The sequence below is a fragment of the Chrysoperla carnea genome, chromosome 2 (assembly GCF_905475395.1).
Source record: "Chrysoperla carnea chromosome 2, inChrCarn1.1, whole genome shotgun sequence".
NCBI lineage: Eukaryota > Metazoa > Arthropoda > Insecta > Neuroptera > Chrysopidae > Chrysoperla > Chrysoperla carnea.
The window spans coordinates 95672040-95687818 of record NC_058338.1 but is presented as its reverse complement, the minus strand read 5'-3'; the positions used below and the strand labels follow the sequence as shown (position 1 = coordinate 95687818).

The window sequence follows — 15779 nt, the reverse complement described above, 5'->3', positions numbered from 1 at the left end:
CAATTCTTGTATATATATATCAACGATCTCGGAAATGACTCCAACGATTTTCATGAAAATGGGTATGCAGGGGTTTTTTGGGGCGAAAAGTCGATCTAGCAAGGTTTCATTTTCAAAAAACGTCGTTTTATTCGTCTTTTCATGAAAAACTGAAACATACACAGCAAAATATGACTCTTCCTGACATCTATTGGTGTATATCGTAGTTAACGAAACATACACAGCAAAATATGACTCTTCCTGGCATCTATTGGTGTATATCGTAGTTAACGAAATAAAAGACATTACTGGCACATTCAAATTGGTATTTGTGTCGAGACATTTTAAACGGTTATTATATTAGTGATAAAATTTGTGTCTTTTTAACTCAAAAAATACCGAGCAAAGCTCGATCATCCAGATATTTATTATCAATTAACGTAAAAATGGTGAAAATTTAATTTATTATCTTCTAAGCATACGCTTTGAAAAAATAATTAATTACATGAAAACTAATCAGTCCTAAATAAAAAAATTATATTCCTAAATTTTCCCAAACGATTTCCAATTGAATAAGAACAGTTTTAAGGGAAAATAAAACTTAACATTTACATAAATTAAAAAAACAAAATTATTGTAAATGAAGTAACATTTGAATATTGCCGCCATTAATATAACCACAAAAAATCAACTAAAAAATAAATGTAATTAATTAAATAATTTTAGTGTCCCAAATGATGAAACCGTGTTTAATGTGATTCCCAAATGAATTAGATTAGTCTCCATGTAAATTATTATCAAATAACGTAAAAATGGTGAAAATTTAATTTTTTACCTTCTAAGTATACGCTTTGAAGAACTAATTAATTAAATGAAAACTAATCAGTCCTAAATAATAAAATGATATTCCTAAATCTTCCCAAATGATTTCCAATTGAATAAGAACAGTTTTAAAGCAAAATAAAACTTAACATTAACATAAATTATAAAATAAATTATTCAGTAATATTTGAATATTGGCGCCATACTGCTATATAACAATTAATGGTTCAGGTGTACGGTTAATTAACATAACCTATCAATCTACTAAAAAATAGGTGTTATTAATTAATTATACATTCCCAAACTCTGAAACCGTGTTTATCGTAATTCCCAAATGATTTCCTTTCGAATAACATAAAAATTAAGTGGATTTAATTTCCTACCTGCTAACTATACGCTGAAAAAAGAATGATTAATTACAGGAAAACTAATAATTCCCAAATTCTAAAATTATATTCCCAAATCCTCCCAAATGAATGGAAATAGTTTGAGTGAAAAATAACAATTTTATCTGCTAACTATAAGGAGCTCACTTAGCTCGACCTATGGTTTGCACGTGCTTCCTGTATATGTATGTATAACCTTTTTGGTGATTTATGAATGGTAAGAAATTTTTATTATTTTATTTTTTATATTATATTTAAAATGTTATCATATTATATTTACAATATTTATGTTCATGGTGAAAATAGGTTTTGTTAATTAATTATACCGAAATGTCAAAAGAATTTTACTCAAATAATGATGAAATGGATGAGGATATTGATGAGATGTTGAAAAAATCAAAAATTAAAATTGAACAAGCTTTACATTCGGAATTAATTATAAAAGATGAAGATTTCGACGAAATGTTTAACAGATGTGAATCAGAAAATGATGAAATGTTAAAAGAAATTCACACAAATACACAAGAAGAGCTTTTTTCGTGTGATGTTTGTAACCAAAAATTCAACAAAAAAACTAGCTTGAAAATACATAGACGAGTTCATTCTGGAGAGAAACCTTATTCTTGTAATATTTGTAATAAAACATTCAGAGAAAAAGGTAATCTTGCTGTACATGAACGAAGACATACCGGCGAAAAACCCTATTCATGTGAAATTTGTGATAAAACATTCGCTGCTGCTAGTAATCTAAGTAATCATAAAAAAATTCATAATGGAAAAAAGCCGCATGCATGTGATGTTTGTGACCAAAAGTTCAGAACTAGTACCAAATTAACTTATCATAAACGAACTCATACAGGAGAAAAACCTTACGTATGTGATGTATGTGATAACGCATTCACCACCAACGGCAATTTAGTTAGACATAAACGAATCCATACAGGAGAAAGACCTTATTCTTGTAATGTTTGTAATAAAAAATTCACTCATTCTAAGAGTATGGTTAGACATAAACTTGTTCATTCTGGAGAAAAACCTTATTCTTGTAATATTTGTAATAAAACATTTAAAGATAAATGTTATGTTGCTAGACATAAGCTAGGACATACCGGAGAAAAACGTTATTCTTGTAATATTTGTAATAAAACATTCAGAGATAAATGTTATGTTGCTAGACATAAGCTACGACATACCGGAGAAAAACGTTTTTCTTGTAATATTTGTAATAAAACATTCAGAGATAAATGTAATCTTGCTGTACATGAACGAAGACATACCGGCGAAAAACCCTATTCATGTGAAATTTGTGATAAGACATTCGCTGCTGCTACTGATCTAAGTAAACATAAAAAAATTCATACAGGAAAAAAGCCGCATGCATGTGATGTTTGTGATAAAAAATTCAATGTCAGGTACAATTTAAGTAGTCACAAACGAACTCATACCGGAGAAACACCTTACTCATGTGATGTTTGTAATAAATCATACAGATATAGTGGTGATTTAGTTAAACATAAACGAACACATACTCAAGAAAAACCTTTTAAATGTGAAATTTGTGATCAAAAATTTACTTCGAATTTACTTTTATTGAGACACAAACGAATTCATACAGCAGAAAAATATTTTGATTGTGATGTTTGTGGTAAAATATTCTACCGTAAACATATTTTAGATACTCATAAAATAACTCATACGGGAGAAAGACCTCACTCATGCAATGTTTGTAATAAAACATTTACTCATCACAGCAGCCTATATGTACACAAACGAACTCATACAGGAGAGAAACCATATACATGTGATGTTTGTGACAAAGCATTCAGTCTGAAGCATATTTTAACTAAGCATAAACGAACACATTTAGGAGACAAGCCATATTGTTGTTATGTTTGTCATAGAACATTTAGCATGAAAATAAACTTTGTAAAACATAGAAGAATTCATAGTGATCAAACTCCATATGCGTGTGAAGATTGCGACAGAATATTTACAAATAAAAACGAATTGAATGATCATAAACATCTAAATGTTATTATTTTAATTAAGAAATAAAAAAAATTTTAAATCAAGGGAAAAGTTTAAAATTGATTTCATAGAACCTGCTTTTTTGTAGGATTTTATAATATTTAAAAAAAATAATTATTAGAATTGTTAAATAACAAAATATAAAAATTGATCTACATGACAGATCAAAAAACGAAAAAACGTTCCTCTGATTTAGAGTTTTCAGTTAGAGTTGCCACTTTAAAGTTGTAAGATAAACTACAGAGACGGGAAAATAGTGAAAATCTAATTATATGACCGAAATCCATGATTAGAAACCCAGTTTTTCCATAATTAGAAACTTAAATAAATATCCTTCAAATAATACTGCGGCTTAGAACTATTAATTTACCTAAATATGAAATAAAAAAAAAAATCTCGATTACTTACCTATTTATTTATTCTTTCCGAAAAATTTATGTTGATATCGGGAGCCGGGAAAAATTACACGATGTTTAGAGTCTTTCGATTTAATCCGAAGAAATGGGAAACTTTCGAACATGGTTTTGTAACGGATACAAAAATTGTTATTAATAACTACAAATGTTTTGGTATATTGTTATTTCTATTATGTTACTTATTGGCTACATGTTTTGTAATAAATTTCAATTCGTTTAATAAATTTATACTTTTTAAATTTTATTTTTATTTTTAAGCTCCTACATATAATATCAGAATTGTTATATTTAGTTCGTAAATTGAGCCCGGGTCGATATTTTAGTAATAAAACAAACAATTGACTGAGTTAATTGTTGAAATACCATGCATAGTCAGTGTTGATTTCTTTATCACATAACACATACAAACATGTGACACATACATAACTGATAATCAAGTATAGTACATATTCTAAAATTTCCGCCTAATTGGCGCCCTCACGGGTAAACAGTGATGTTTACGAAAAAATGTTTCAAACAAAAATTGTTTAATTTTTGATAAGGAACATTTTTTACATTTAAACTTTTTTTCTATCTCTAACGGTTTGCAAGATGGATCCTACGGACCCAAGACTTAATTGACCTATGATGCTCATTTACGAACTTGACCTCACTTTTGACGTCCTGAGTACGTTGTAAAAATTTCAGCTCGATATCTTTTTTCGTTTTTGAGTTATCGTGTCCACAGACGGACGGACGGACGGACAACCGGAAATGGACTAATTAGGTGATTTTATGAACACCTATGACAAAATTTTTTTCCTAGCATCATTATTTTTAAGCGTTACAAACTTGGGACTAAACTTAATATACTATGTATATTTCATATATACACGGTATAAAAAAATAGGTTCACCATCATTGGTTCTGTGGTAGCATGCTCCCCTGCAACGCACTGGGGTTCGAATCCTGGACCAAATATAACGGCCGATATTATATGTAAAAGCTTTTTCCTATATATGAAATGCTGAAATTTATCAACCAAATTGCCAACCAATTTATTACGAAACATGTAACCATATTTAAACATAATAGAAACAACAACATTTAGATAAATGACCGTTACAGTTTAAAATAATTATTTTTGGCTATTGAAACATTTTAAGCGGGGAACCCTTGACAATAAAACTGCACTTACACGGATTTCGAAATTTCGCATATGAATCAATGCTGTTTAACGATAGGTACAATATGTAATAGGTGGGTTTATCCTAGCAGAAATATTTTTTATAAATTTTTATATTTTTAATAATTACAAGTATTTTACACTTTCATGGAAATTAATTTGTAAGAGGCAAATTGTATCTATTTTAAGGAAAATTTGGTCTGGCAGCTCTTATTGTAACAGAAAGGTCTGGTCACCCGATTTTTATACCATGCATATATGAAATATACATAGTATATTAAGTTTAGTCCCAAGTTTGTAACGCTTAAAAATAATGATGCTAGGAAAAAAATTTTGTCATAGCTGTTCATAAAATCACCTAATTAGTCCATTTCCGGTTGTCCGTCCGTCCGTCTGTGGACACGATAACTCAAAAACGAAAAAAGATATCGAGCTGAAATTTTTACAGCGTACTCAGGACGTAAAAAGTGAGGTCAAGTTCGTAAATGGGCATCAGAGGTCAATTGGTTCTTGGGTCCGTAGGACCCATTTGTAAACCGTTAGAGATAGAACAAAAGTTTAAATGTAAAAAATGTTCCTTATAAAAAAATAAAAAACTTTTGTTTGAAACATTTTTTTGTAAACATCACTATTTACCGACGAGGGCGTTAATTAGGTGCAAATTTTATAGTATGTATTAATATAGGAATATCAGTTGTGTGTGTGTCTATTTAAAAGTGAATATCTTTTGTTATTTACGTGACGTCAAAAAAACAAACGATTGCGCATCAACACTGTCTATACATTTTTGTATGTGTTATGTGATAAAGAAATCAACACTGACTATGCATGGTATTTCAACAATTAACTCAGTCAATTGTTTCTTTTCACTTGTTAATATATAAAGCCAATAAAATTTCACCCTTAACGCGGAATTAATTTTTTTTTATTTGTTCGTTTTGAGTTCTACTTTCGGAATTTCTCGGTGTGATAGATCAAATTTGACCAAAATAATATGTCACACCAGAAAAAAATAAAAAAACCTGTCAAAAAATATTTCTAATCCATATTGTACTTATCGTTAAATAGTATTGATTCATATGCGAAATTTCGAAATCCGTGTATGTGCATTTTACTGTCATGGGCTCCAGGGCTATTTGGGATGTAAAATGTTGACTTTTAAAAACTCGTAAAAGTATTTTTTTTTTCAATTTTTGTTTTTTTTTTTTTTTTTGGTAAGGATTCAGGAATGAACGAAAGTTGAGTATTTTTCTGAAAGTTTTAAATATTCTATATAATTTATTCAGTGTTCAGAGCAACAAAGTATTAAGTAAGACAAATTAGACAATTAGAATCACATCGCGCAACAAAAGTATTGAGCCATCTAAGTATGTAACTCAATAGTTACTCAACACTTTAATGTTCTGAGTACGCCCATTTATAATTTATTTTAAAAAAAATTACAAATTACATTACAAACACAGTGTATTAAGAGAATTTGGCATATACAAATGTTTTGCATTCAGATTCGGAATTTTATATATTTTCCTTCTATTTTCTGAAAACATGATCATTTAGAATCAAAGAGAATAAAATAGAAACTCTCGTGTACATTTGTATAGTTTCTTAAAAAATTAAGGAACTATATTAAATACAACGGAAATTAAAACACATTTTTTGAAATTAACAACTTATAAAAAAAATCTAGTAAAATTTTAAATTGAAATGTACCCTCATAGAGGTGCAGCACTTACAGTGAAAAATTGAGGAAATTGTCCTGAATCGAATTAGCTCTGGAAATTTTACCGAAAATGTTCAATCAAAATACTCACTATTTTTTTCAACTGCCTTCTTGGCAGTTCCAACCGAGCTACATGATAGTGTAACGACCTGGGGATTTTTATTTCTTTTTGATCTTATATAAGATCAATGAGATCCATGATTACCATTTCACATATTTTACTTTGGTTATGCTGACAACCAATAACATTAACGTCTTCCTCCAGACAGATCTCCAGCACCTGGCCATCTATGTAGATTAATGAACCCGGTTAAGTTCATTCTTCTCTATTTTATTCATTTTGATATTCGATACAAAATATTTTAAAGTTAGAAAAGAATTTTTGATATTTTAACAATTACCAAATTCTTTTTTTACTTTGATAACGCCATGATTACGTTTCATATGTTTATCGTAGTACGATGAGCATGTAAAATGTCGATTGCACATCTCACAAGAGTACGGTTTCTCTCCTGTGTGTAAACGTTGATGCCACTGAAAAAAAAAACACTTTTTATTCTTTCCAGCGAAATATTTCTTTAACAAAGCGATTATGAAAACAAGGATTCGAGTAGAAGTATGGAATATCTTATCCTGAATTTAACCTTGATTTACAGGATCTTTGAAAAATTAAACTCATTGTTATTAAGAGAAAATTTATATACTTACAACACAATTTTTCTTTGAACGAAAACGTTTTTCACAAATTTCACATTTAAATGGATACAAATTTGTGTGCGTTATCGAATGTTCAAGTAAGGCTGGTTTTCGTCGAAATTTCTTTCCGCATACGTGACACTGGAATGGTTTAATTCCTGTATGTACAAATGTATGTTGACGTAATAACATTTTCGTCTTGAAACTGTAAATAAAAATTATTCTTTTAATTTTAGAATCACCTTACGGTCAAGGGCCGGAGATCTACCTGGCTCTTGAGTTTATGGACCTAGAATAAAGGAATATCTTCGCCATGCTGAGAGGTGCTCAGATTTGTAATATAAAAGAATACAGTGATGCCAGGGCACATTTCAGGCCCTTTAGGCGTCAAGATTCCAATCGAGGATAGTCTATGTTTGCTTCGAAGACTGAATCGCCTGGCACTGAATAACATAGTCAGACTGATCTGGATACCGGGTCACTCTAGCATTAAAGAGAATGAACCCTGGTGGAAAAAATATTTGAAGAAAGAATAAGTCTTATAAAACTTTGAAACTCTATAAAAGTCTTAAGAACTGTGAAAAAGTCTTAGGAACTCTGAATAACTCTGATTTTCTTAACGTTTTTGGACTGTCTAATTCAGAGTTATCCAGACTTATTAAGTCTGAATTAGACAGTCCAAAAACGTTGAAAAATTTAGAATTATTCAGAGTTCCAAATTTTTTTTTTCAGAATTCCTAAGAATTTTTCAGAGGTTCTAAGACCTATTAACACTTATATTTTATCCACCAGGGAAGCAGCAGACTCGTCGACACAATAGAGATAATCCCAAACGCCTCTTTCATCTGAACCTGTCATTCTCAAAGCAAGATGCTCCGTAATTTATAGGATCAAGGAATAACTACGAGAAGTTCCTATTGAATACTGTATAACCACAGCTAGACCATTCGACTGTGCTTGCCTCACAAGAACACAGTTGAGAAGGGCAGTGGAAATCTTAACAGGACACTGTCAATTGAGCTACCACCTTCATAACATTGGAATCTCTGATGATCCCATTTGCAAGGCCTGCATGGAGGACGATGATACCTCCATACATGTTATTTGCACCTGCAAGAACCTGCAGGGCGTCATGTCTATAATGTTTGGGTCTGCTTAAAATAGCATCTCTTACCCGGAGACATTTCACCCTCAGATGGCAGGACCTCTTGATCTAGGTGCTAGGGACCCATTTGCGGTACCCCTCTTACGTATTATAATTATTATTATGATTATTATTAACCCGATATTATTATAAATAACTAGCTCGACCCGTGCGGAATTCCACTCCCGTAGTTACCGTAACCCTTGGCTGAAAACAACAATAACAAATTTCATAGAAAAATGGTAAAAAAAATCAAAAATTCCTAAATTACTATTAGGAGAACATGTATTAAAAATAGTAATTATATTTCTAGAGTATTAGGAGAGAATCTGTAAAAACATGTTTGCTTAGTAAACTTATTATTTAAATTTATGATATTTTTTCGTTCAAATTACTTATCTAGCGTGTTTTTTCCCAAGCGGTACATTTTTAGACCGTGAGTATATTTTTCGTCAAAACTTAACCATAATAAGCTTAAAAATGGGGAGTGAATCATGGAATTTGATAAAGGAATAAGAAAAATAAGAACAGAAAAAAACTTGTTAGAGTAATAATATATAAGATTTTTACCGTGCAGGACATAAGTCACATGTAAAAGGTCTCTCTTCACTATGTGATGTAATATGATGATCCAAACATTTTTTATAGAAGAAACTTTTGCCACAATGTTCACATGTATGATCTCGAATACCTAGAATTAAAGCATATCATCTTTATTAATATTTCTTTGTTGATTCGATCACAATATAGAAAATTGAGTTCTTACCTGTGTGAACTTTTTTATGTGTGTTTAAATTAGAAACGGAAGTAAATGATTTATGGCACACATCACATTCGTGTGATTTTAATGTATCCGGTGTAATATCTCCAACTAAATGAATTCGTTTCTCATGTTTTGTTAGATAATTTTTATCTAAAAATCCTTTCCCACAAACACTACAAAAAAACTTTTTACGATCTTGGGTGTGACGTTGTTTATGATCTTGTAATTTTCGATTTGATGAAAAGAATTTATCGCATTCTTCACATCTGTTTAAAAAAAAGACTGATTAGTGGGAAATAATTTTGAGGGAATATGTGAAAGTAAAAATGGAAAAAAACAAAGCCAAACTGGAATCAAGGAATGGCTATGCAAGCTCATCTTGATTACTGGGACTTTTCGAAGGGCATGCGATAGGTCAAACTGTGTATAACCACAGCTACGCCAAACGACTGTGCTTGCCTGAAATTCAATAGAGCACCGTTGAGAAGGGTGGTAGGACTTTTGACAGAACACTGTCGATTGAACTACCACCTTCATAACATGAGGATCTCTGATGATTCTACTTGTTTCAAACTGGAGCGTCTGTTTTTTAAAAGTGCTCTTAGATCTCTGTACAGAGTGGGAAAATGTTTTAATAGGGTATCTCCATAACTATAGTAGATCGAAAAAATATTTTGATCCCTTTTTTTGAGGCAAGTTCATTGGCGTCAACAAAATGTAGCTCGCTTCTTTTGTTTTCGAGTTATAAGCAAAAGTTCGATTTTGTGAATAACGCCGTTGTTTGAAAGTTAAGAGAATATAACTTTGACGTCCTAAAGGCACTCTTTTCCGTAGAATCTAGTGGCTTCGTTAAAATTTAAAAAATTTAAATAAAATGGTCGGTTTTCGAGTTATGACTCAAAGTTGTGTTTTTTTTAAATAGAAAGCATAGTTGGCTATGGCTTAGTTAAAACAGATTTTGTTTCCTCTTTAACTATGCATTATTTGCTGGGGCGCTTTTGCCCCATAAGCCCGAAATAGCAAAAAATCGAAAAGAATCAATAAACAGGAACATCAATTTGAATATTTAAATTAATTTGTTTTTTATCAGGGACCTGGTTCCAGCGCACAATTTAAAATTGAGAGGTTTGAAATCGTCATTCCAGTAATAGAAATATATTTCTGGATAGCGATTGAAATATATTTCCGATACAATGCACAATAATTTTTAATATATTAAATAAAACTTAACATATTCGCTCCGTGCGTGAGTTTCGTTTCCATGGTAACGATACACTACTTTAATTATAGAATTGTATGGATGCATATATAATTGTATGGATTGCATTTAAGACTTACATTTAAAATTTAATATTCTTGTCTCACAAATTTAAATAAATAATTATGATAATTTACATTTGAAAAATAATATTTGTTCAATTTAATTTCTTATTTTCACAATTTTTAATGCATTAAGTTTAATTAATTCGTGTTTTTCAATAATTTTAATTTGACATTTCTATTACATTAACATGTAAAGAATTGCAAATTAGTCATAACAGCCCCCTTTAACTCCAAAATTTTTCACTTAAAGCGCTGGCATCGATTTTATTGTCCCTACCATGACTACGCACACAACGAATATATTTCTTGGAATTTTATTCATAGCCTCCTAGAAACAGATATTAAAAAACCCAAAAGTAATCGAGCAAATTATTATATTTCATTTTTCGGTATTTCGAACATATGGGCCCAAAGTGACCCAGCAAGTAATACATATTTTTTAACTAAGCCATAGTCAACTATGCTTCCTATTTAAAAAACACAACTTTAGGTCAAAACTCGAAAACCGAACGTTTTATTTAAATTTTAATGATGCCACCGAATTTTACAGAAAAAAATGCCCTTAGGATGTGAAAATTATATTATTCACATTCACGACGTTATTCACATAAGTTTAAGAGTCGTATTTTTGCTTATAAATTAAAAACAAAAAATGCGAGCCAGTTTTTGTTGATGCCAATGAACTTGTCTCTTGAAAAGAGATCAAGAAATATTATCCAACTTTTTCTATCGCGTTTAGTTATGGAGACACTCTACTAAAACATCGAATCTGATCAAGAACTATCAGAATCCATTATTTTAAAAATTTGGAGAAATACTTTTTTTTTCATAGACTGAGAGGGACTACAAAATAAAGTATATATTACCTAAATCGAAATCTATTTTTGTGACTCAATAGATGATTACGATATGTTATATAATTGTTATAAATTTTCGAACATTCCAAACAAATGAATTCCACTGGTTTCTGATGAACACTTTCAAAATGATCCGTAATTTCGTTTGATGTATAAAACATTTGATTACATTCATGACATTTTAATTTCGGTACAGGTGGCTTAGACACTGCAAAAAAAAAAATAAAAAAATAAAAACACGTGAATAACCGAGTTCCTTCGCCAATGGATTATTGAACACATGAAATATCTACAAAAAAAAGACGGGAATGGGGGATTTTGACACCTCCAAAACTCACTTCTTTGACTTCTTGGGAACATTGCAGAGACGCACAAAGCTATAAAAAATCGAAAAAAACTCATTCGGTTTGAAACCCTTTGATATTCTTCATTTTTACTCGGTGGAGGATGCTCATCTATGCTCAGCACTTCGGGCATACTATCTTGCTAGATTACCAGGAATACCAGATCAAGGAAAAGCGTGCTCCTGTACAAACCTAAAGGAAGCGAGCATGCACTTTTTGCTGAATGGTAGGTACACTCGGTTCCGCAACTATCGCTTTACCCCACTGAGCTCGATTCGGTGTCGTTCCATTAAATGAAACATGGCGATTCGGGAACGGAGATAAACGGAGTCGACGTTGTGGTTATGTCAATGAGACATTACCGCACATGCTGAATCATTTTACTGTTCATTTAAGACCGTCTACTTCGCGGATTGAGTCTACTCTTGGGGGCTGTCTTGATCATCAATAGACAAGTACCCGGTGTATGGAATGCTCCTCGTCCTGATATGGTGATTCTGGATGCTCTATAGGTTGCTCGGCAGCAAAAGCGGAAACGGGAATAAACGGTGTCGATGTTGTAGTTATGTCAATAAGGCATTACCACACGTGCTGAATCATCCAATCAAGACCGCCTTTCTCGCGGATAATGTCTACCCCTGGGTACTGCCTTGAACATTAATAGACAAGTACCCGGGGTACGAAGTACTCCTCGTCCTGACCTGAAGTCCTGGATGAATTTAGTATGGGACTAAAGATCATCGAAATTATCATTCCATTTGAGGATACTTCGAATGTTCTATAAGTTGTTCGGCATTCAAAAGCTCGAAAAATATAACCAACTTGCTGTTGAGTTAACCACGAAAGGCTACAGAATGTCTCATTGGATGCATTTGTCGTTAGTTCGCTCGGGACTGATACTCAAGTATACGCAGATCATGGGTCGGTTGCTAAACGGACAGAGGCAAAGGTACTAGATGATCCGAACATTTTAATTTTAACAATTTTCAATAATTGAAAATGAAAAACTTACCAACTGGTTTCTCTTCTTTGAATTGAACACGTTCGCTGATTGATTTTTTCCGATATTTACACACTGTACACAAATTCAAATATAACATAATCAAGTCACGTGATAAATTTTTATATTTGGAACGTAATAAACTCTCGATACGACAACGACCACCATGATTTAATTGTAAATGTGCGTCACGTATTAAATCAAACATTTCTGTTTTTGGTACAAAATATTTAACTTGATCCGTTGAATTTTCACGGCGTACAATTAATTTTTTACGATTATCATCGGTAATTAATACTTCAAAACGATTTAATCGACGTAAATCACCGGGCATTTTTGTTGGTTTCGCTTCGCTCTCTTCAACTTCACGTATTAAACGTGCGTACATTTCATCCGATATTAAATGATTGAAACTTTTTACAGCGATTTCACTCACTTTTTGATAAAATGCACTTTTCATTTCTTCAATATCTAGAAAATAAATAATCAAACAATTTTATACATATACAAGGTCATTATTTGAGTAGATCCTGCATGTGAAAAGTGTCTTTTTTGCTTGGCCAGCGAATAACTCCGCTTTTAATGTTCGTATAAAGATTAATATAAAATTAATTTAAAGAGAAATAAACAATCTTTTGTTTGCAGATCTTCAATTTCTTGTATAAATATTTAAGCACCCCGTGCAAACTTTTAAAATTCATATCAAATTAATTAATAAATTTTCTCAGAGATAAAAACTAGAAAGTACAAGCCATCAGATCAAATATATTTCATTCAAATCCAATCATTTTTCGCCGAGATATACCTGTTTGAAATTTCGAGAACATACAAAATTTTTTTGAGAGTGCTACTATTTTTGCGATTCAGTACAGAGGGTGTCTCAGGAGTAACAGACGCATCTTGTTGCAGGTAGAAAATAAAATTCTCAGGCGAAAATTCCTCTTTCATTTTTTTATCCGATGCACTTATACTCGCACTTTTCACATTCACACTCTTGCACGCGTATGTATACGTACACGTCACGCTTTGAACCTCTCGCAGTTTCTTACTATTTACCCCCCCCCCCTTCCATTGCCTTGCCGTTATAGTTCGCTCCTGATTGGCTGCCTATTTTATTTAATAGCGAATTATCCGAGCATTGGATCAAAAAAATGGAAAACGACTTTTCGTCTTAGAATTTTATTTTCTATCTAATGCAACAAGGGCATGAGGTTACTCCTAGAACACCCTGCATTTAAATTTTAATAGTTTTTCTGATAAATAACTGCCCGAAACAAAAGTGAAACTGAACAGGTCCGTTTAGTTATAAAAACTGATTTCTTCGGTAATGATTATTCCATGTAATAATTTTGTTAACATCAGTACTTTATCGGTAGAGAAAAAATTTAAGAGACCCTGAGGGACCTCTTATCTATAATACTTCGGTATCAAGTAATTTTCAAAAAAGGAATTGAGGATAACCTTCAAGGATATTTTTAGGCTCCCTTTTAGATTTTCAATTGAGAAATCCTACTTTTTCGGTGCCAGAAGCCAATCAACGGATCATTGATTGTTGGTAATTAGACTATTAGACTTTTGTGTAAGGCCTGTGGCTCACCCCCAGAAAGAGCTTTAGAAAATGAGTAACCTTTCAACCACACAAAACTAATTCCAATATTAATAATATATATTGTAAGGTACCTTCTTATAAAATTAACTTTACAAAAATCGAAAAAACCTTCCAATATTACATTTTTCAGTTCCATGTACATGCTAGAAAGATGGGATTTTGACCAATCGACCAGAACTAAAGTCAAATTAACAGAGTAGTTTGAAAAATTTAAATAGCCACATTGCAATCTCTCGGAAAATCGAAAAAACGCCCCAAAACTACGATTTTAGTTCTAGTCATTCTAGAACGATGGGATTTTCACCCTTCGACTCGAAATATAATCAAATTAACAGAACAGTTTGAAAAATTTCACTATTCAGATCGCTATTATTCAGATCATTATTCACCAATCGAATGCTAGAAGGATGGGATTTTCACCCAAAATAAAGTAAAATTAAGAAAATATTTAGTAATAGCAAAATTTCATTGCCAACATCACAACCGCCCGGAAAATAGGAAAAACATCCCAAAATTAGTGCGATTACCAAAATTTTGAAGGTTCAGGAGTGAAATCGGGAGTGCGTCGCAGGCCTATAATTGGACTGTGGAATCAAACTTACCTTCTTCTGTTTCTATTTGATTTGTAAAATCGTCTTTTTCCTTTTTAAATTTTGGACCAGCCTATAAAATAGAAATTTTAATTTTAATTTTAAGAGCGCTTAACGTATGAAAAATAAAAAATTCCAATATATACCTTTCTAGATTGTCTAATTTCAATTTTAACATCGTCCTCCGGTTCATAATCCTCATCAGATTCATTTCCTCCATCATTATCATCATAATCTATGAAATCATCATTTTCTAATTAAAAATAATTATAATAATTACACAGAAAATAACTTTTTCTTACCTGAAAATTTATCCGATGAGTTTGTATTATGTAAATCAAATTTAAAATCATCCAAATCGTCATTAACTTCCACTTTTGTTTCAACAAAATTTGTTTTAAATACTAATTGAGATTTTTGTACTTGTATTAGAAAATCATGAAATGAATGCACTTTCGACGCACATAATATACATGCTTGTTTCGGTGAAACATTATCATTGTTATTGAGTTCTAATTGAAAACATTGTTTAATTTTTGTTTCTAAGCCGTTTCGATTACCAAGTATATCAATTAAATCAATTTCTGGTATAAATTTCGCACATAATCGACAGTATGAAGTAAAGGCCATTGTATATTCTTTTTTAAGTATAAATTTTTCATTCAATTGTTTAATTTAAACAATGGTTTTTTGATTTAAAAGTTTGTGTCTCAAACATTTTTTTTAATTGTCAAAATAATACAATACATAATTTAAAAAATCATAATTACAAACTTTAATGAGGGTCGAACACACCCCTTTTTGAGTCCGTTCAACCCTAACGCATCATGTACATGGATCAATACTTGACGATATGTTTATTGTTTAGGACATTTATTTGAAATTATTATGAAGTGAATTCGCCAGAAAAAAGTAAAAAAAATGCTTGTCTCCATTT

The 15779-nt window shown here is 31.3% G+C and overlaps 2 protein-coding genes across 2 annotated transcripts; one reads left to right on the top strand and one right to left on the bottom strand.

Annotated features, from left to right (window-relative positions):
• Nucleotides 1-1271: 1271 nt before the first annotated feature.
• LOC123291757 (zinc finger protein 260-like) lies at nt 1272-3254 on the top strand. The gene is made up of 2 exons (XM_044872165.1): nt 1272-1404; nt 1494-3254. The coding sequence occupies exons 1-2, from the start codon at nt 1402-1404 to the stop codon at nt 3240-3242; spliced, it is 1752 nt and encodes a 583-aa protein (XP_044728100.1). The 5' UTR covers nt 1272-1401; the 3' UTR covers nt 3243-3254.
• A 3155-nt stretch (nt 3255-6409) lies between these two features.
• Nucleotides 6410-15472, bottom strand: LOC123291766 (zinc finger protein 626-like). The gene is made up of 9 exons (XM_044872177.1): nt 15145-15472; nt 14989-15077; nt 14855-14915; nt 12656-13114; nt 11309-11507; nt 9123-9385; nt 8927-9047; nt 7225-7417; nt 6410-7050 (listed from the first exon to the last, which is right to left on the bottom strand). The coding sequence occupies exons 1-9, from the start codon at nt 15470-15472 to the stop codon at nt 6907-6909; spliced, it is 1857 nt and encodes a 618-aa protein (XP_044728112.1). The 3' UTR covers nt 6410-6906.
• Between the last annotated feature and the right edge of the window lie 307 nt (nt 15473-15779).

Excerpts from the sequence above, each read along its gene's own strand:
- LOC123291766 (XM_044872177.1), bottom strand. The coding sequence starts at position 15,472 with ATGGCCTTTACTTCATACTGTCGATTATGTGCGAAATTTATACCAGAA. Across the intron at positions 15,078-15,144 it reads CTCATCGGATAAATTTTCAG|ATTATGATGATAATGATGGA; the intron begins GTAAGAAAAAGT and ends ATGATTTCATAG. Across the intron at positions 7,418-8,926 it reads TGTGACTTATGTCCTGCACG|TTTCAAGACGAAAATGTTAT; the intron begins GTAAAAATCTTA and ends TTTTATTTACAG.